This window comes from Ceratotherium simum, chromosome 1, assembly GCF_057802395.1.
Source record: "Ceratotherium simum simum isolate JZ-2026a chromosome 1, ASM5780239v1, whole genome shotgun sequence".
Classification (NCBI taxonomy): domain Eukaryota; kingdom Metazoa; phylum Chordata; class Mammalia; order Perissodactyla; family Rhinocerotidae; genus Ceratotherium; species Ceratotherium simum.
In genome coordinates, this window is record NC_141900.1 from 19,567,984 (window position 1) to 19,590,597 (window position 22,614).

Here is a 22,614-nt window from a genome sequence, read left to right on the forward strand (position 1 = left end):
TTCAGAATGAAGATTCAAGGAACCAAGAAACAAATAGGCCAGGATGGAACTAGAAATAGATCCTTTCAGGATGGCTTTTTGGCATGCTGCATTCAGAATGTAAGCTCCTCGAGGGCAGGGTTTGAGGTGCTGTGTTTGCAGAGTCAGTACCTGGTGCACAGTAGATGCTCTATAAATATTTATTGAATGAATGGGAGGTATAAACACACATTAAATTTGAAAGGAGAAACGCCAAATTTCAATAGTGATCATTTTCACTCTTCACTCATTTTGTTGCTTAATTTTCTCAGCCATCACAAAACACATTATATAAAACAGCAAAAGATAGGACTGCAGACGTGAAAGAGGGCTCTGAGGAGCGAAAGTGTCATTGCCCAGTTCCTGTTCGTGAGCCACGTGCTCTTGACACAAGCAGACGAGATGCGGACCCTGCTTTCTACTGAGCACAACGGAAAGCTGGAACTGCAGAGTTCACTGTGCGGCTTTAAATCCTCAGCAACTATGGAGCCCTCCATGGACTGATCCCTGAGTGTCTTTGCCTCCATTTTGTCATGACTCAGAATCAGGCAGGTCAACGTTAGCTACAATAAGTTCATACGTGTCTAAAGCCTTGGGAGAGAAATGTGAGAAAACTTTCCCAAGATCCATAATAGTCCCTGGCTTCATTTTATTCAGATTACTTTTTTTTTTCCAAACCTGGTCAATGTTAAAAACCAAATGGCCTCAGCTGTGGACCTCAGACTTCTGATTTCCCCTCATCAACTAGCCCAAGATGCAAAAGCAAAGGCAGAGTCCCCCAGCCGGAAGCCTCCGGGTACCACTCCTGAGCCCGTGTCTTGGGTTCTCGGGGCTCACCTCTTGGGGCTTGGAAGACAAGCAGCTCTTCCTGCACATCACCAGGGAAGAAATCAAGCTCTTCAAACAGACCCCAGCCTTCAGGAAGTCCCTCCTTCTGCCGAACTTCGTTCTCGTCTTCTGGCCGAGAAGCACAATTCCCTCTTGCCCTGTCATTGTTGGAAAAGGGTGAACAGCAGCTCACCGCCCTCCTTTTAATCATCCTTAATGGGCTCATAAACAGTTACTAGGCCCCCTTCAGCCTTCCCGGAGCCTCATTTTACTTGCATTGAGGCAGAGAGCTTCTAAGAAAGGCATTTCACTCGGGGCTCCACGGACTTACCGCGTCTTAAATCGGTAATCAGCCACTTCACCCACTTGAACCTCCGCAAATGAAGAGCTCTGCCTTCTTTTGCAAAATTTAAACCTGTTCAAGGGAGTTCCCAGGCAACCAGCCCTTATTAATAAATCACACTCAATCTAGGCCCAGAAAGGGCATTTTTTAAATGTTTCTTTTTCTTGAGAAGTCACACTGACGCACACGTGCAAAATAAGGGGCAGCTGCCCTCTCCGAAGGTCTGCATTTGAGGACGGATCCCACCTGCCTCCCATGGGCCGTGGTGGACCTGGCGAGCGCTCATCTGGCTCCCCATCTGGGCAGGGGGTGCTGCTCTAGTAGACTCTCCCTTGGTCCTTTCCTGTGGTTATTGGATGAGGACCACAGCAGCTGGGGGGCAGGACATAGAGGTAAAGTGAGACTTGCTCAGCCTCCACTAGGCACACACTGGAAAGTTCCATTTCCTAGTCCATCATAGTACCATATATTTTCAGTTCATTGCTCACACGCACAGGGGGAAGGTCCCAGTTGTATGGTTGGATAGAGCTTCCCGCTGTGTCTCCACTCTGAGTCCTGTGGTTCCCTCCAATCACAGGAGGTAGGGGAGGAGCAGTGCAGGGTGGGTGGAAGGTTGGTGTTGTTTTAGCTTTAGAAATAGTGATTTCATTTCAAGAGAAATTTTAACCAGAATGGCTAAAATTGAAAGGACCAACAATACCAAGTGTTGACAAGGATGTAGAGCAACTGGAACTCTCAGTCGTGGCTAGTGGAAATGTAAACTGGGGCCACTAACTTTGGAATTCTCAGCCGATTCCAGCAATGACTCTAGCAATTCCACTCTAGGAATATGCTCGGAAGAAACGAGTGTTTGTGCTCACCAAAAGACACGTACAAGGAAGTTCATAGTGCTGTAATGTATAATAGCAAAAAACTTGAAGCAGCCACCCAAGTGTAGAACAGATAACTAAACTGTGGTATATTCCTACAATGGGGATGTGATGAGAGCTGGACACTGATCTACAGGACAACAAGGATGGATCTCACAGACATGATGTTGAGCAAAAGAGGCCAGACACAAAAGAGCACATACCACATAATTCCATTTATATGACATTCAAAAAAGGCAAAAGTAATCTGCGATGATAAAGATCAGATTAGTGGTTGCCTCTGGGAGGTGTCTACAAATCATCCAGCTGAATATCTTAGATCGGTGCACTTTATTGATTATAAGTCATACCTTAATAAAGAATTAAAGGTATCTATTGTGTTTTCTTCTTCCCAAATGAACAACTCATTAATTATGCAGGCATTTTTTTTCACTGCTCTGCTTCTTCTGAAAAAGACTTGAGGTGACTTACAAAAATGTATGGCATTGAACTTTATTTATAAGTGACAAAATCTGGTTGATACTAAAATAAAGGCAGAAAAATAATCGGAAACCAGGTGGGAGGGGAGTCCTCAGTATCTGTGTCAGGAAGTCCTGGGGTGAACTGCATGGAGCTTCCTAGCAGTCAATTCGAAGAAGAAACCCTACAATCCCACAGCCAAAAGTTAGTAGTCAGCTGATCAGAAGTACAGAGACCCGAGAGAAATTTTTCCTATGCCGTCTCAGAAAACGACAACTATGGGGTCAAACCCATTTCTGTTTATTTGTTTGTTTGTTTTGAGGAAGATTAGCCCTGAGCTAATAACCGTTGCCAATCCTCCTCTTTTTGCTGAGGAAGACTGGCCCTACGCTAACACCCGTGCCCCTCTTCCTCTACTTTATATGGGATGCCGCCACAGCATGGCTTGATAAGCAGTGCATAGGTCCGCGCCTGGGATCGGAACCTGCGAGCCCCAGGACCCCAAAGCGGAGCATGCAAACTTAACCATTATGCCACTGGGCTGCCCCCCTTTCTGTTTGTTTTAAATGTCTCGTTTGGGAACCCAAATCTGAGTCCCTTCAGCCCACATTTTCACCACTATGACACACCCACCCCTGCCCTCATAGAATTTAGGGTGAAGCTGCACCCCGCCGACAGTCAAGGCCCCTCCCAGTGCTGCACTGTGGCTGTGGCAACCAGACACCATTTACTTTTCTGGGTTTGGCTTGGGGGAAGCACTGCTCATGAGGGCAGGGTTTCTGCTCTGTGGGGAGCTCGGCTTGCCATCCTGGTTTCTAGAACCCAGGCCTGCATCCTCAGCCTGCACTTGGCTGCTCAGCCCATCTCCTTCCTTGTTGGTGCTCCTCGGGAGCCCGGTCTCTTCCCCAGAGGCAGCTCCACTCCAAGCAGCTCCCAGGCGGCTGGACTCCTTCCATTTTGGCATTTGGGTTAAAGGATCTTTCCACTTTCTGGCTCCAGTTTTTGAGTTGAATTCATATATTGCCCCGGTAACCAGCGGAAAAAAGACGCAATAACCATGTAAAAGAAGGAATTCAAATGATTCTCTCCTCCCCCATCTCTACCCTGCTCTATTTGCACCCCCAGGGCAAGAAGCATGCTAGAAGGTGTGAATAATTGAGATAGAAAGCAGGCTTGTGACTATCACAGTCTTCACCAGCCTACCCTTTCCATGAGCCATAGAGCTACACAGCTCCGACCACACACGCAGCAAATATCACACCTCTCTGCATAGAAAGGTTTAGGCGAGTCTTAAGGCCATCTCAGCTGCAAGATTAGAAGGCCACATAAATCTTGAACACCACGTGAGCTTCGGATAAATTAGGTTCGATTTCTAATGGAGTTACCCATTACATTCTGATTTGTTTGCTTTAAAAGACACTTGAACCCCTGATAGAAAAAGGGATTCACCAAGTAAGGACGAAAAGACTGATTTTTATTTACGTTAGGTTAGCAGAGACTTGTAGACACAGGCACACAAATCTGGCCCCAGTTGAGATGATGCAAGGGAACCATTTTTATCCCGTTGGAGCCCATGGATGCTAATTGATATGTTTGTTCACATTAGTCCAGTTGGCTCATTTCTTCCTTTTCCTTCTGTTAAACACAAAAACACAGGATAACAGCCTCGGTCCTTCCTGGTTTGGCCCCAGAAGATTGAGTTTCAGGCGAGCCCCTGCTCCTTCCATTTCCATGCGGCATGAGTGGCCTCTCAGCAGAGGATCCCAACAGCACTTATGCTAATGTGGGCACATTATGGTAACAAGTCCCTAATAATAGAGGGAAATTTAATTCTAGCAGCAGCAGCCTCTCCTGGAGAGGAGCCATCCTCCTTCAGAGAAGGACCGAGCCGTTTGCATGTGAGGGTGGCAGGGAGCCAGCACACTTGCCTCCTGAATTTGGTTTCCTTCCCTTTATTCACGTCTATAATTGAGCCTTTGTAAGCAGAGGGATGTGTGTAAAGGAGCTAAATTTGGAGCTGATTTCATGGGAGTGATGAGAGCCCTGGAGGCCAGCTCTACCTTATGTTCATCTTGCCAACTAAGAAGAAATTCTTGGCCCTGATCTAGGGAAAAAAGAAGCCAAGCTTGCCATTTCTCCCTCTCTCTCACTACCAACAGGATGGTGTCAGAAGCATTCAGAAAGGATGGGGGGCGGTTGAGTCCCAATGAGCAGGGAGAAAAACGAGGGTTGAACTCACCGATTCCCTGAATTGGTTCATGATTTAGGGAGGGAGGCTAGACAGAGGTGTAGTCCCTGAGAGGGAGCCTTTAGGTGGAAACCCTCTGAGGCTTCACCCATGATCATGTGCTTGAGTGGCTGCAAGCAGCCTAGAAGAGTCAGCACTGTAGAGGCAACATAACCGAACGGATTGACAAACTGAGTTAAGAGCAGGAAATTGGATGAGATCCTCCCTGACTCCACCAGCCTGGAATACGGAAAACACCCTTATGGGTGGCATTGCCACTTAATTACCTGGATCTATGGTTTCTCCATCAAAGGCAGTGTTCATCTGGATTGTTTCCTAAGGAGAAGAAAGAGACAGCTTCAAGCTCAACCCTATACTCCCCTTCCCAGGCAAGGCCACCCATCTTCACAGCCCAAATTCCTCACCCAGCACCTTCTCAACATTTATTTATTCAATAGCCACTATGCTGGATGCTGGGGACACAACGTGAACAAGGCAGGAGTGGGTACTGCCCACATAAAGCTTGCAATCAAGTGGGAACCATTGACGAACAGGCGCTACAAAACAGTGCTAAGGGCTACGATGGGGAATACAGGATGCTATGGGGGCACAGGAGGGAGAGGGAGGAGGACATTTAATCCAGACCTGGGGAGTAGGAAAGCTTCCTGATAAATGATACCTACGCTGCATAGAAGGAAGAGCAGAAATGCCACACAACACTGGCTAAGAACTACATTGTGGGCTCTGTCAGACAGACATGCAAGGCAGGCACGGACGAGCACCCACAGGCTCCCACCCCTGGGCTCTGGCTGTGTCCCCTCACCTAGGGCAATGCAATATTGGCCTGCCTTATCTAAGCCCTGTGCTCTATATCTTTGTTTTCCCCTGATCCGTACTCTGTGCCACCCTCCAGGACCTGACTTCTGTCCCCATGGAAACACCCCCTTCCCTCCCACAGTGGCCTCCCATGGTGCCATTCTTCAGCAGCTGATGGGGACAGTGTTTGGAGTTTAGTGGGCTTTCCAACCCCCAGTTTGATCACATAAGACATCACCTACTCACTTGCCCACAGCTCCCCAACTCTGAAAAGAGAGGAAACGAAGACTATATGGGTTTCATCCACTTGATCAGCTCAGCAGCCGTACTTTTTACGGTCATGGGGATTTATTTATTTAAGTGATTAATTTAATATTACATATTTCTAAGGCAGTCTCTGAGTGGCAACACCAAGGGTACTACTGCCTTAGACAATAAGACCGAGGAGACAACACATGGCCTCTCCCTCTGGTTATTAGATGGACGGGTACATATAAGTACTTAGGTGAAGGTCTCCAGGCAAACATTCTAGCACATTGGATTGTCCTCCTTGTTGTGCATATTATTCCCCAAACTTATGAGTCTTATTATCAGGGGGTGGGGAAGAGCTGCAGGGGGTCACTTTCACATCACTTCCCAGTGATGGATCAGGCAGATCAGGTTCAGTAAAGGAAAACAAGGAGGTAAGATGGGGAGGTCACTCTCCAACTATCCTGTAACACTTTGCATTTGTGTAACTCTTAACAATTTTCAAAATATTTCCCCATCTGTGATCTTGGGGCAAGTGTTCTCGCTCCCATTCCACAGATGAGGAATCTAAAGCTTAAGAGGCTGAGGGAGTCCACAAGGTCATGAGGCCAGGCAGGCAGAGCCAACCCTGGACCCAAGTCGTGTTCTTTCTCTATCACTTTTCTGCAGGGTTGAGGAAGAGCAGAGAAAAAATAAATCCCATTGAAGGCTGAAGCACCAGTTCTGGTCTTTAAGCTCCTCTCCCTCAACTCACTTTCCTAGAGAGCTGGTGGAGATAATAAACACCACTATTCAATATTTATGAAATCCAGTTCTTCTGCAAATATATCAGCAGACATGTTCAGTGGAGGGAACAAATTCTATGAGGAGTTCGTCACACAGCAATCTGTTCCAGTGGCCAAATACCAGCATCTCTCTGAATGATAAACACCCTCATGAGGCGGTGGCAGGGCCTGCCTGGGAGGGGGATGGGAGCCCCCGATCACCCACACCCAAGCCAGGTGCCCGGGGGCCAACCGTACTCACCAGCACAACTTCTTTCTCTGTATTCTTCCTTTCTGCAGGGAATAGAACAGGCAGAAGTTAAGCTTCTTGGACACTAAATTGACCTTAAAATTCTACCCGCACAATGAGATTTCTTAAACAGGCTTTGAAATCAGTATTGAAGACATGGCAAAGAATTTTCTGTCTGTAGACATGCTTGTTGACAGCTTTCCATCTTCTCAGAAAAATACATATACACACACACATATAGATATAATACACAAAATTTTTAAAAATTCTTTTACTTTTTCCAGCTTGTTTTTATTACTGGACCTAGGAAATTAGCTTTTAAATGGTTTTCTAGGTAAGAAAGCAAGATTGAATGGATACATTTGTTTATTATAATGTGGCAACGCTTTGCATCCATTCCTTGTGTGCTTTTTAAAAAGTAACTAAGGTGGGAGATAGTTTGTGAAACTCTCATTTATTTATTTATTTTGTGCATTTACTGGAGTAGCACTTTTTTTTGCTGTTGGTGGTGGTGGTGAGGAAGATTGGCCCTAAGCTAACACCTGTGCCAGTCTTCCTCTATTTTGTATGTAAGACACTGCAACAGCATGGCTTGATGAGCGGCGTAGGTCTGCACCCAGGATCTGACCCGCACACCCCGGGCCACGGAAGCAGAGCAAGCGAACCCAACCACTACACCTCTGGGCTGGCCCCACGAAACTCTCATTTATTAAACCATCTCATTTGATATGATCAGTAACCATTATAGTCAAATTTCTAACCCTGCTTAGACGTGCCTTGTGCATGACAGACACACACACCTGTGGATAGGACTGATTAAAGCTATCATTTTTTCAAAACATACTTTCCAATTCTTTGTCCTGTCTCTCCCCACAGCCTGGATTCTCCTTGAGGGAAGAACTTTCGGCCAGGTGGTGACATCCCCTCAGGCTTGGAGTTGTTCAGCTGGCCCTTGCTCAATTCACCAACGTCCCTGAAGGCATTCAGCTCTCCCGGCCCATCTGACTGCACAGCCCCCTTTCCAACTAGCCTGACCTAAGTAACCCGTGAAAATGATCAAATCCATTACAATCTGAGAATAAAGTATCATTTGTTCTTTAAAAAGAGGCATCTGTCCAATACAGAGCATTAGCTGTCCTCAGGAGGGGTCACACCCCTCCGTGTGGAGCAGAGAGTAGATAGCGTCTGTGTTTAACCCACGGAGAATTTTTCATTTCTGTCCCACTTGGCACAGAGCGGACCTCTACGTGCTCAAGCTGAGCTGATTGGAGGTGACTCTGGGTCAGGAACAGGCAAAATGAGAGATCTGATGGGCTAATGGCACCATCACCTGGCCCTTTCCTTTCTCAAGCTAATGTCTGACTGCTGTTTCATTCCATCTACGGATGATGCGGCTGAAAACCCACCAAGACAGGATTGCACCCTGATTCTTTGCCGAGCTGGAGTCCTTTTATATAGTAGAACAGAGCAAGCAAACAACAACAACAACATCAATAAACAAAGGGAGTAGGCACCATACCAACCTCCTTTCTTCACCCTACGGGGGGAGAAAAGGGATGGACAAGAATTAACCTGAGAGTATGCTGCACTGTACACACGACAATACGGGGGCCTGTGAGCAGCTGAGTTCCTCGAGATTCAGGGGCTGATTAAAGATGGGGACTAAAGTGAAGGCTGGGATCCCCCCCTGCTCCAAACAGAGGAGCGCCCATATTGGTTTGGGACTAAGGAGGTTCTGGGAGTTTGATAAGTTTGAAAACTATTCCTTTATAGAATTTCAGGGAACACATTTCCTCTGACAACGCCTGGTGAGGGCATGACCACCCCAATCAGATGGCCTGCGAGACTTCCTGGCCCATTTTTCTCCCCAGCAGCCAGCTGAGCAGAAGGCCTAGCTCACAGCAGAAGGATCGAGGGCTGGCAATTAAACCCTGGTTTCTTGTAACATGAAGAACTGGACTTGGACTCTAAGACCCCTCCCATGATAACCTGGGATTCTATAATTCTGTGACTCTAATTTTATTCTATTTTGCTACTGGACAAATGTTGACTGCCATATGGTACGAGTAATTTCCAGAGAGCCCAGGTCTGAGTCTGAATTACTAGCTAGTTTTTCTTTTTTAAGTCAGCCATGTTGAAAACAATAAACATTTAGAATGTAAGTTAAAGCAAGCAGGTTCAAGGTGCGTATTTAACATTTAACCATAAATTGAATGGGAGTTGCGATGTCTATTGGATTACTTCCTTTAAGAACTTCTGCCCAAATCCCATTACCGAACACCACCATCCTTACAAGCTTAAGCGCCACTCTTTTGGAGCCAATTTTTTTTTCAAATCAATTTGTGAGTAGTCCAAACAAAAATGCCTTTTTTAATTCCAGCAGATGCTCAAGGATTTCTCACCTTGCAGTCAAGGTTGCCAATAGCAACGAACTTCCCCAATAAATATGGCAAAAGGCAATACACATCTTTCTGCTAATGCCTTATGCTTTTATATAGTCTTTCATTCCTACATTTTAAATTATTTGACAGTACTAATCTTCAAAATACCTTTAAAAGGCAGACGAGTCTTATCACTCCTTCTTTTTGCCAGTGAGAAATTCCAAAACTGACAATACAACACCCCAAGATGCTTGGGCATGGAGCTAAACTTGGAATCTAGAATCCTGAGCTCACTGGGACTCAGCCATGAAAAATAATGCAGCAAGATAAAAAACCTAGTGTATGAAGCATTTATTCTACGTCAAGAACAGTGATAAGTGCTCTCTTTGCATTTGCTCATTTAATTGTTTAGTTTTCAACTAAGGAAATTGAGATTCACAGAAGTTGTCATTTGCCCAAAGCCATATACCTAGAAAACAGTAGAGCCAAGATTTGAATCCAGGCCTCGTCTTCCTCCAAAGCCCAGGCTCATAACCATGATGCTCTCAGTGTAGGAGCTACTGAGACTCAAGAAACGGGCTCTGGGGGAAGCTTGTAACAATCCAGTGCTCTCTTCACTTACTCTTGGACCTCACTTTAGCCAGTAAAGACACTCAGCAGAGTGTCACAATAAGAGGCTGATTAGTGAGCAGGTGACATTAGGAGGGAGAGGAAACAGGCCCACTTTTACAGCCCTTGAGAGAGAGGGATCCTGGCCACACGCAAAAGAACAATGATTATTTAGTCACACAAAAGCCCAATTGAGTCACTGGAGCCAAAAACTTAATTCCCTCATCAGTTTCTTGTGCTTGCTCTAATTCCATTCCCTCCTTTAAATATTCTACCTATAAAAGCACAGCATATTCTATCACTCCTCACACCAGGCTTTTTTCGGCAGCTTTTATCCAAGGCAAGGTCACCAAGACAGGGCAAGTGCCAGGGAGAACCTGGCCCAGCAGGTGATGAAGAGGCTCCACCAGGACCAACAGGAGCTGGGATTCCTTCCCCCACATCTCCTTTGCCTTCCTTCACCCCAGACACCCTCTCTACCCTGTAGAGAAATCCTGCTTCTCTATCTTTCCTTCTCCTGACATCACCAGAAACAGTGACCTAAAGGAAGTGGTGAAAAGGGCTCAGCCCACTGGCAACTTACAGAGGCTTCTTGTGCTTCCCAGTCTTGCAGGGACCGTGTCTATAAATGGCTTTGGCCACGAAGACGATCAGGGACACTAGGAGACCCAGAAGCAATATGGATCCCAGAGTGATGACAAAAGGCACATACCATGCCGATGGAGCATAAACATTTTTCCTCAGGATCTGGTAGGTGACCCTGGGCTTGAATGACAGAGGGGGAGGGTGAGTGGAGAGTGGTTGCATTTTTGACATCATTACTCCCTCTTGGTGATGGGTATCTGCTCTTTGTTCTTGCTCTGTAAACTGAACATCTGTGTGCTCATAGTTCGTGCTGCCTCAACCCATCGCCTTATTTATAGTCTTTCCAAACATCCATTAAACGAAAACCCAGAAAATTCAGGGAACTGAAAAGCAACTCCAGGCCTAATTTCATCCTCTTTCTTCCCCTTCTCCAAAACTAAAAATTCCATTGGCTTTTTTCCCTGCCAGATTATGGCAGAACCCAGGGGCTAATATAGCCATTGTCTCTCACTGGGAAGGCATGAGCCATGAAAGTTGTTTTTTTTAACACTTTGTAGGCTTTTCCGTGTTCACTCACTACAAGCTGCACTGCCAGATGAGTGGGCTGATAACACAGTGAAACCTCAAGTTCAGCATTTCTGCCTAGAGCAGGAGACAGATAACAAACAAGTCACAGAGATTTCAGGATTGGAGACGTCTCAGTTGGGTCATGTTGGAAGCCCCAGAAAGGTGGCAGTTCCTTACTTAGGGGAGCCTACTGGCTTCTACCACAACTAAAAGCCCTCAGGGTTGCCTTATGCCTCCATTCACTGAGGTAATACTGACTCAAGCACATGGGAGATGAACGTTAACTTGGTAAGACTCTGAGAAGCAGAGTTTGACCACCTTCCATAGGTAGCTTTCTAAGCTTCTGATTACTTTTCCTCTGGCATACTGCAAGTATGGGGCTGCTGACCAAGGGCACAGCTTTCACTAGGAGCAGGAGGAAAGAGGACAAAAGAGTCAGCACAAATATAAGCCATTCCCCCAAGGAGCAGGGAGAGATAACCCTGTTGTCAGATTCCAAGACTCTCCCTTCCTTCACCACTCTGATTCTATTATGGCACCTGCTTATTGTCTTCCTACCATTTACCACATCTTTAGCTATTTTATTAATTTGCATACTTGTTTGAAACCTGTCTCCCCTTCAAGATCAGTGGCTCTCAAACTTCAGCACACATCAGAATCCCCTGGAAGTCTTATTAAAAACACAGATTGCTGGGCCCTGCACCCAGAGTTTCTGATCTAGTAGGTCTGGGGATGTAGTTGGGGTTCTAGCATCCTTCCAGGGAGATTATGGTGATGATCATGGTTGGGTGAGGTATAACTTTAAGATTCTGGAGTGGGCCTGGGGATCTGCATTTCTAACAAATTTCCAGGTGATGCTGATGCTCTGGGGACCACTCTTTGAGAACCACTGACCTATACTATAAGTTCCATGAAAGCAGAGATCATTTTGGACTTGCTCACTAAAGTGATTGACATATTATAGGTATTAAATATTTGTAGATTGAATAAATGAATTTTTTGGAGTGGAGATGGGGAGTAGGGTACAGATTGGTACATGGTGACTCTTCAAAAGAAGTGGAGACGAGCACCTGGCAGCTACCTGCTTTCATGGACTTTGACTTGCAATGGCTCTTAAGAGCAAGCAGAGAAGAGGTTGTGAAGGTAGCAACTGGCCACGTGCCCATGAAAATTGGCTCCTGTGCCACAAGCACCATAGGTGGTGACTACCTGATCTATCAAAGCCCCTGCATCAATGCACACCCTCATTTACCAGAAGAGGAAGTTAATGGTTCTACAAATCCAAGGTCTCACCCAGATCTTTATCTACCACCCAGTGACTCCACTCCAGCCCATGGTTGCCATTCCTGGCAACATCCTACTATCTCAACTCTTTTTCAGTCCATCCCACATTTCTCCTGGGTCAAAGGGCTCCACCGACGTTAATCACAAGGGATGTAACTGGGGAGTCCAGGTTCCAAAGCCCTTACCCTGGGGGTTGTGGTGACAATCGTGGTTGGGTAAGGAATGACGCTAACATTCAGTGTCACAGTCCCTGTTTCAACAAGAGCCTCAGCTTTCTTCCTGCCGGACAGCAAGTTGTCATCAGTTAGGTAGACTACCAGTTTGTAGTCCCAGATCTCATCAAGCCCACCAGTGTAGTCAAAGCGAGTTGCAAGGAGCAGGCGTGTAACATTGGACCCAGCATTGGGAGAGAAGGTGAAATGACTGTTGATGTTGCCTAAATGAGATTTGATACAAGGATTTTGGGCAAAGGAAGAAAAGAGAGTGAGAAATAAAGGTTTAAGAGAAAACTGCACTCAGTCCTTTATGCAAACATCCACACTGCAGGTGTAGACTGTGTCTGAGGCACCAGGGCTATGATATCAGCCTTAACTGCACCAGAGATTTCATTAGTACAAAGAAACTCTTGCTCACAGGCTGCAACAAGGATGAGAGTAGAAAAGGACAACAGCACATCTGTCCCGGGAGAATGGCCGCCATCTTGCTGAGCATCAGGCAGAGAGATTTCATAATCCTGGCACAGCCTCTCTAGCCAATCCTTATCATCCAGCATTTATTTGGTAACAACATGTAACTCACCCTCAGACCAATGAGTGGGCAGCAAGAGGGTAGAGTGGGCCACATCCATAGCCATAGGCCAAGTTCATTCCACGCCTTCCGTGGAACCTGGCTGGTCACACTGGTAACAGACGTCCCTGGTCCCCCCAAAGGAAGGTGCCTCCTGGCTTTGCAGGGATTATAGTCCCAGATCTCCTCGAATCCATCCTCTCCCTCTCCCCCTGAGCCTGTTATGGTTCAAGGCTCACAGCTTAGGGAGGCCAGGGCAGAGAGGCTGCCCGTCCCAGCAGCCCTTGCTCATTCCTCCGGTGGCTCCAGACTCATTACCGACTGAAAACCAGTAAACGGAGCAGGAGATGATGCCACTTTTACTCCCTTAGCAGCGAAGCACTTCATAGAGGCCTGAGGGTTCTCAGCATGGATTATTTCCATCTTCTGCCACTGCAGTCTCGAGGCCGTCTCTGCCCCTGGGTTTTGTGACACAGCCAGCTCAAGAGGCTTCCTACTGTTCGAGTTCCTGCTCTGCCAGGGCTCAGCAGGCAGCCAAGATGGATTTTCACTCTTTCACATGGAATTGCTCTGCTTGTTTGGGTTTAAATCTCTGGCCTCAGCACTTCATTAGATGAGCTATTTTGGTCTAATTTCCATTGAGGGTGCTCTTTTTTTCCCCCCACAATGGTATATTTTTAAAGAGAGAAAATGAATGGAGCAGAAGAGAATTCCTGAGGACACGTTTCAAAATGCACTTAATCTATTTAATCTATTATTATCCAGATAGAGGACTGGGAGTCCCTGCCCCCACCACAAGCTTTCAGGAAAAGAGGTGGTTGAGCAGTTGGACTAAAAAAAATTTTTTAACTACACTAATGTGATTCATGAATTATACGACAGTCTGGGAGTTTGGGGGGAGTCATTATCAACGGGACTCCCCCTTCCTTGGGCCTCTGGGCAGCCTTGTATGGGACTCTGGAAAGAGCTGGGTGAGGAGAAGGGGAAGACAAGAGGCCTGGGAGGCACGGGACCGTTAGACTCCTCACCCCAGCTCTCCTCATTCAAAATACGCCCACCACACACTGTGCCCCACTCAGGATGTGAGCACAGATCCGCCCCATCCTCTCTAAACAGCTGCTAAGGCCTCCAGCACCAAGAGCCAGGCCAAGACTGTGGATATCAAATTCCGTACCTGGGCCAATGGAGTACCGAAAAGACCTGGGGCTGGAATCAAGGTCGGTACACGTCAGCTTGAAATTCTGAATATTTGTGCCAACTTTCAGATCCACTGGGATGGCCAGGAAATAAGAGTTTGGGGTACAAATTGGCTTTTCATCATTTTTTTCAAGGACGTTCACAGTAACCTAGAGCAGCAAGACGACAACCAGTGTTAACAGCTAAAACTTAACCAGTATTCACTGTATGCCAGCACCAGGCTGTGTGCTTTTTTATGGAAGAGCTCATTTAACCTCACCTGAGATAGATAACATGACTGTTCCCATTTCACAGGTGAGGAAGCTGAGGCTTAGAGAGATTAGATCGTTGACCCAAGGCCATTCAGCTGGTGAGTGGCAGAGCTGGGATTTCAACTCAGGTCTGTCCTACTCCAAGTCCTATGCTACCAACTTCTGTACTCTGTGTGTACACGTGTGGGTGTGTGTGCACATGCGTGTGTATTACATAAGTATACATTCACATACCCCACACACCTGCACCTAGACGCATGGGCTCATGCCCAGATGATGCTGAGTTGTTTTTCCAGTAATGATTATGGATTTATGGTGACCCCCCCATACTTCCTTGCTTGCTGTCCTTGTGAATTGGAAGTTCCGTCTTTAACTTTGGAATATACAGCAATGGTTCTCAACCTTGCCTCTACTTTCTCAGGCCCACTCCAGACCAAATGAATCAGACTCGCTGGAGGGTGGGGCCCAAGCACTTTTTTTATGTTCCCAGCTGACTCTAATACGCAGCCAGGGTTGAGAACCACTGGGATGGGAGTCCACCTGGCTCAGCCAGGATTTCATCTGTAACCTAGGCCATTAGCCCTGCATGAAGCTGGTGGCACTAACCTGCCACAGGCAGCGGTAGCCTCTTCTCTTTCATCGTGCCTTTTATACCTGGTGAATTGGAATCCGGACAGGGACGCCTGCCAGCACAGAATCATAGAATGGCAGCCCTGAAAGGGACTTACATGATCATCACCCTTTTTAAAAGCCCATGAATTTGAGTTGTATTCATTCTACCTTTGAAATTTGGGGATTTCAGCTATTTCTGAGCCCAGGAATAAATTGAAATGTTCACTCTAGTTAGCTCCCAAAGTGGAGTCCATTCATTTTTCTCAAAAACCCAGCCTAACAACCACTACAATTATCTCCAACTTAGCACATCTCTTTCTCGGCTAGCAATGCCAAGCTTCCACATCATTAAAAGCATCGTCCCATTAATTCAAAGCAAGTCATGAGAGGAACTGGACTATTCAGGTGCTGGGTTATCAGGTGACTCTCCATTTAAGAGACAGAAATTGGGACACAAAGATTAGCATTGCTCAGACTGACTTGGAAAACTGGGATCAAAGTTGAGAAATGAACTCTGTCTCCTGACTCTGAACCAGTCATTGTCTCTACCACACAGGGCTCCCTGCCGCCAGCTAAGAGTTCATTTTGCCTTATGCTTTGTCACTTTACTAATGGGAAAGACCGAGACATAGTTCTGTCTTTGTGGCCATCATATTACCCCCAGATTATCGTAACCACTGACAGCACAGACCTGTTACATCCTTGCTACTCAAAGCGTGGATGTGGAGCAGCTGCATCAGCACCACTGGGAAGCATGTTAGAAATGCAGATTCTTGGGCCCTACTCAGACCTGCTGACTCACATCTGCATTTAACCAGATTCTCAGCATCAAAGGTTGAGAAACAGTAGCCCTGGGCCAAGCCATATCACTTTAAGATCTACGCCTTCTGGGGTGATGGAGGTAGGGTAGGAACATGGCAAAATTGCTCTTGCGGGGGGAATGCAGAACTATGAAACCAAAGCCCACTTCTGGCAGGTGTATCTCACCACCAGCCCACTGCAAAAGCAAAGGGACATGTAAAGGGCAACGGGAGGAAACTTGTCCCACAGAGCGGCAATATTCCACCACCTGGCCATCAGTCTCAGCCTCTTCGCAGTCATCCACAAATTTGGGCCTACAGATGTCAATCTTTATTTCCTGGGCACCCGAATGTGTGTCCCATTGTGCTGTCCTGGACACCACCAGTCATTTCCTATCACATCTGCAGGATGTGCCCTGTTAAGATTCCTTATTGCTACGGCCACACCTGGAGGGTGCCAGACAGACCCTAAGTCAACCAGTCAGGCTGGTGTGAATGCACCAAACAGCCCCACTCACAGTGACTGAGCTCGTGTCCTTGCTGTTGGTGGCCTGGATTCTGAGAATATAGATGGGGATTGTTTCGTAGTCCACTTTAGTCACCAGCTGAAGTTCTCCCGTTTTAGGATTAATCCAAAATACATTTGGGTACTGGCGGCTGGCCCCCCAGGTGGAGATGGAGTACACGATGCTGCGCTGGGGGAGGTCTTTATCAGTCGCTTGTACCTGTCCAACCCAGGTTCTAGCTGGAAGAATCAAGTACCTGAGATTAGTCCTGCTTTTGGGGGTGCAGGGAGGACCCAAGAGCAGACATTCTCACTGCCATGGGCAGAAAGACATTTGGAGTCCTCTTTGCTGTTCAAACTCTGTGTTTTATATCTTCAATTCTATTAAATTTAAATTACTCTAATGAGCACTCACTAGGTAACTGGCCCTATGATCCAAGCAGTACTGGGAGATGTGAAAGACAATTCATGTCTTGATATAGACTCCAAGCATGCCAATTATTATGTGATCATAAACAACACTGCAAAGAACATCTTCACACACCTTTTTGCAGCAGTATTGTCTAAAAGTCTTTTGTATTTTTCAAATTTTCTATAATGAGCATGAACTGCTCTTACAAACAAGATGAAAAATAAACAATTTTTTAAAGGTTTAGTAACTGATGATTACAGAGTATAGATTTTTCAGCACTGTTCCATTTTGCTTATTTTACAAATCTTGTTGGTGGGGCTGCTGGAGATCCGGCTTGCTCGATTTGAAGAAGTTCTTTCTCGTAAATCACACTTCTCCAGGGCAGGAACCTTCTCTTGTTCGACTATATAGCCGCAGCACTAAGGGCTGGGCCCCAAATTCATGCTTAATAACTGCAGTAAGCTCTGTGAATTCATAAGAAGCAGATTCCCACTGCATTTGTTATTTACCGGGTAAGACATAAGGAATTAAAAGCACTTTCTTTGGACCCTCTTTTTGTGCTTTGTTTAAAGCTTAATGTCAGGAAATGCAGACTGTCATAAAGAGAGAGAATAAAATGGGGAGGGGATCATTTTAGAGGGAGCGTTTTGGGTTTGTTTGCTTACTTGTTTAACATAGAAAAAGAAGAAGTATCCATGTAAAAGAATCAAAAGCTGTGGTGACATCTGATTATACCAGAGTTAACAGGACCACCTTCTGACCGGGAGAGCTGGGGGAACAGAAGCCGGAAATGAGGTGAGGGGTCTCCGCTAACGGGGCAGAGCCTGCCCAGATCAAGGGGATATAAAGGGCGTAGGAGAGGCTCCAGTGAATCCTACTAAGGGAGAGAGCAAATGTCTTTATTTTGTTTTTAAATGAAGGAAATCTAGAAATGGGAAACCTGTCCTTATTTTTAAATTTCAATTCTCTGAGTGAGCTGGATAAAAACCACCGTGGAGACCATGGAAAACAGGCTACCAAAGAGAGGATGAGCGGAATCCGGCCCACAGACAAGGAAGCAATCAGGCGCAGAGAGATGCAGTTTAATCAGCTGCTTTCAAAATCTACATTTCACCTGAAGTGTCCCTCAGCACTGAGGACAATTTGAAAGGAAATAAGAGATGCAACAAACATGACTCGGCCAGGAATCGCTGTGCAAAACTCGCTTTGGGCATCGGCAAGGGAGCTGCCCTCCACGAACGTGCACCTGGATGGAGGGGTCTATCAAGCACTGGGGTCTGGGGCTCGTCTGATACTTACCTGGGCTTGATTCTGACACGTTAGATACATAGGACAGCCTGTCAAAGACAAGAGGAAACTCATTTTCTGGGGTTGTTAGGATATAAATGTAGATCTTATCTAAAAATGGAAATAGAAAAAAAGTAAATAGCAACATTCTATTCTCATTCATTCATTTATTCAATATTTTTAAAGCGTCTTCTGTATACCAGGCTCTGTGCGAAACATAGGAGATACAAGATGACTAAGGCCTGGTGCTTACGGTAGTTGCCTTTTGATGAACACGTCACTAGAGAAGCTGGAGGAAGTGCAAGCTGAGCCTTACAAAGGTACTTAGAGCTGGACAAATGGGGCAATGGTGGAATGGGGGGCGGTCTAGACACGTGCAAGGATACCAAGGTATAAAACCACGTGATTCACTCAGGAAAACCGCAAGCTATTTGCCTAGTTGAAAAAAAACGGGGCTTAGAGGCAAGCAATGGGAGCTGAAGCTAGAGAACTAGGCAGGGGCCAGATGGTGAAAAGTCCTTGTGTGCCAAGCCAAAGAGTTTAAACTTAAACTTGACAGCTATGGGGAGACACTCAAGGGCTTTAAGCAAAGAAGTAATATGATGGCATTTGGATTTCCTGAAAATCACTGTCAGAAATGTGGAGGATGCTTGGAAGGGGGCAAGACGACAGGCAGGCAGAAAGCCCCTTAAAAGACTCTTGGTGTTGTAATTCAGCTGAGAAAGAGGAGGTTCTGCATTAGAGCAGTGCAAGTGGGATGCGGGTGCAGGGCGGGGGCAGGCAGCAGATCCCAGAGATTTTAAGAGGTGACAGAGAAGAAAGGACTTGGAGATTGAATAAATGTGCTTGGTGAAGGACAGGAGAAGGCTGGGCTGATTCCTAAGTGTTTGGGTTTTTTGAAGTCTCCTTTTGAACACAAATCCCTAGTCCAGCACCAAGTATTGCCTAGCACAGTTTAGTTGTTGCTACTCAAGGAAGATGCTTCATGAAATAAATCAGAATGATACTTGCTTTTGTAGTAAGGAGGGGCAACACCCTGCACCTGGATTATCACCGTGTGTTTACTGCTGGCTGCTAGGTTACTTGGATTTTCATAATCTAGATCACCAACCAACTAGATTCAAGCAGAGATATCACATTACACAGAATAAACAATCCTTTTCATTGAACTGACAAAGACATTTTCATACACTGTTATCGGGTATGTAAATTGCAAAACTTTTCTGGAAAGCATTTTGCCCATAGGAGGAGCTTTAAAAAGTTATGTCCATACCTTTGCTCACTGCTAGAGAATTTATTCGAAAGAATTTATCAGGAGAGAGAAATTTTATGTTTAAAGATGTCCATTGAGCACTATTGCCCAACTGCTTAGGCTTAAGACTTCAGGTTAGTTGAAGAGAAGCACAACATAGAATCCTATATGCAGGGATATTTCCATCATTTAAAATACTTATGCATATATATACAGAATATACATAAAATTTATGCAGAGGGAGGAAATATGTCACAATGTTAATAGTAGTTATCACTGAATGGTAATGCTTTTCTGTGTTTTCTACAGGGAACATGTATTAATTTTCTAAACAGAACAAAATAGAAATTATTTTTAAGATGACACTATGAATAAAATTGCTAAAACTCTCTTGGGGATTGAAGAAGGGCCTGGGATGGGAGGCGGAGAAGGAGGTGGTGAGAGGATGCCCAGGGGGCTGCTCGCTCTCCTCCCTGAGGCTTTATCTTTGATGCAGACCCCCCCTCCCAAGACACCCTCCTCCAAGACCCACCCACCTCCTCTGCCCTTCCACTTTCCTCTCCTCCTTCCCCACCACCCTCCAGCAGGAACCCTGGAGGTAAAGGTCTCACATAGCCCTTTGAGACCCGCCCTTTATGCCCATCCTTCTTCCAACTCTGCTGTTGCCCTTGTGGCTGGGCTGTGGAGTGGGGGTACCCACTCAGCCTCATTTCTCAGTCTCCTCGGGGCCTCCAGCGGTTCGACGACACTGAATTCAGCAAGACACACTCACCGCCCTGGCCCTGCTTTCTCTCACCTCACACCTCCCGTGGCCAGGAATGAGCGCTCAAATAAACAGAAGTGCTGGAGCCCAGAGGGCACTAACGTGACCGTAGAGGCAGCTAAACAGGCATGCAAACTGCCAGCTGTGCAAGAAAGAATCCAGTCCTTAGCACCCCAGGCACAACCGTGCATAACAAACGGTTCCCAGAACTTGGGTAAAATAAAGAGCAAACGAGAACAACAGAGTCACTCTGAAGTCTGTCAGTTACAGTCGCTCGGAGAGGGAGGTACCTTGGAAATTTCTCTCTGTGGGGCAGCAAAAGCACTATGCCTGTTAGACCAGCTTCCCCCATGCCCTTTCAATGATGCAATGACCGTTAACTGACCACAATTTTCCCAGAGCCAGCTGGATCCTGTAAAAACCGGCCGCTGCTCCCCACTCCAGATGGCGTGGTGAAGTTGAATTGGTTGTTTGGTGCTTCACTGTCATCATCAAAGCAGAACTTGTTCAGGTCCAGAAGCAACGTCCCCTTGGCTGCCCTTTCAGACACCATAATGCTGGCAAAAAGACACGATTCAATATTCTCCCTGACAAATGGCGATGGAGTGTTCCTTCTAACACACGCCCTGGGCTAGACTCCTCTGCTTTAATCTCAATTCAGAGCAAGTCCGTGGTTATTGCAGTGACCTGGTGTCCCTGCTCTGCCCTTGCCTCCTTCCAGACTATTCTTAACACAGCAGCCAGAGGAGTCCTGTTAAAATGTCAGATCACGTCGCTCCTCTGTTCCTAAATCCCAAATGGCTCCTCATTTCACTCAAAGTCCTGACTTTGATCCACAGGACCCCTTTTCATGTGCACCCCCCCACCCCTGACCTTATCTGTCTGAACCCATCTCTTCCCGACTCCTCTCCTTGTTCACTCCACTCCTGCCCTTCTGGCCTCCTGGTGTTCCTTGAACACCCCCCAGGCCCTGGCCTCAGGGCCATTCCACCTACTGTGCAAGGCTCTTCCCACAAATATTCATAAGGCTTGCTCTTTCACTTTCTTTAGTCTCTAATCAAATGTCACCTTCTCAGGAGGCGACCCTGGGTACCCTATCTAAAATGTCAGTGACCCCTGCCCACTGCTCCCTCTCCTGTGCCCCCGTTATTTTTAATTCTTAGCACTCATCATTTTCCATTATACTATATAGTTTACTTATTATTTATCCTGTTCATCGCCCATTCCCCCTAGAATGTAAGCTCCATGAGGACAGGGATCTTCGTCTGCTTTGTTCTTGGCGTGCTCAATATATATTTGTTGAACGAGTGAATGGTAGCTTATGAGACCAGCATAGTAGTGAAGAAAAATATAAGAGAAATATAACCTCTGCCCCTGCCTGCAGGAGTTTATAATCTGGTTAGGGGAAATCCCTGTGCTCCTGCATCCCTCACCTCCCAAGCCTTGAAGATTGGGAACTCCTCAACTTGTGTTCTAACGGCTTCAATGTCACAGAAGGGCCTCCTAACACCTTAGTATTATTCATGCAGTGGAGGTTTATTAAGGGTTGAATAACCTCAATGTCAATCTCAGTTGACTCCAGGGTCTAGGCAAATAGCACAAATGAGTAAAACTGCCCCCAAATCAGAGTCCTCTGGTCAAGCCCAGTTTAGTGTGGGAGACTCGGAGGAAGAGTGATTGATACCTCTGGGCTTCAGTTCAATAAGGGACTTTATCACGTCTCCAAGTTTCAGTTTTTCCATCTATAAATGGATATAAATCATTTCAGTTAACTTTTGCTACATAACAAACCAGCCCAAAACTTAGTGGCTTCAAATAACAGGCATTTATTATTTCTTACAATATTAAGGGTTATCTATCAGTTCTTTTCTTTTTTTGCTGAGGAAGATTTGCCCTGAGCTAACATCTGTTGCCAATTTTCCTCTTTTTGCTTGAGGAAGATTCACCCTGAGGCAACACTTGTGCCAATCTTCCTCTATTTTGTGTGTGGGTCACCGCCACAGCATGGCCACTGATAGACAAGTGGTGTAGGTCCGCGCCCAGGAACTGAACCCGGGCTGCTAAGGCGGAGTGTACCAAACTCAACCACTAGGCCCTGGCGCTGGCCCCCCATCAGTTCTTTTTGTTCTAGTCCACCTTGGCTGGTCTCTGTGGTCACCGGCAGCTCAGCTGGGGCTGAATGGTCTGGGATGGTCTCACGCACATGTCTGGTGCTAGGAAGGTGGCTGGTCTCAGCTTCATGTTGTCTCTCATCCTCCAGGAGACTAGTCCAGGTTCTTCATGTGGAGGCCTCAGATTTCCAAAAGTAGCAAAAGAGGGCAAGTCCCAATGCACACACACCTCTTAGGCCTCTGCTGTGCCGTGTTTGTGAATGTCCCAGTGGCCAAAGCAATTGATGTGGTCAAGTCCAGATTCAAGGAGTAGAAGGAGCAGCCCATCTCTCGATGGGAGCAGTGGCAAAATCACATTGCAAAGGGGCATGGGTACGGGCAGGGAGGAA

At 46.3% G+C, this 22,614-nt stretch overlaps 1 protein-coding gene across 1 annotated transcript in view; it reads right to left on the bottom strand.

Moving 5' to 3' along the window:
* Positions 1-3,244: 3,244 nt before the first annotated feature.
* CDHR3 (cadherin related family member 3) overlaps positions 3,245-22,614 on the bottom strand; it is a 58,797-nt gene continuing 39,427 nt past the window's right edge. The window contains 11 exon segments of the mRNA XM_087434795.1: positions 3,245-3,551; positions 5,034-5,080; positions 6,836-6,867; positions 8,347-8,360; positions 10,397-10,578; positions 12,435-12,685; positions 14,210-14,381; positions 16,414-16,640; positions 18,112-18,210; positions 19,111-19,213; positions 20,500-20,671. Coding sequence (XP_087290921.1) covers positions 3,245-3,551; positions 5,034-5,080; positions 6,836-6,867; positions 8,347-8,360; positions 10,397-10,578; positions 12,435-12,685; positions 14,210-14,381; positions 16,414-16,640; positions 18,112-18,210; positions 19,111-19,213; positions 20,500-20,671 — 1,606 coding nt within the window.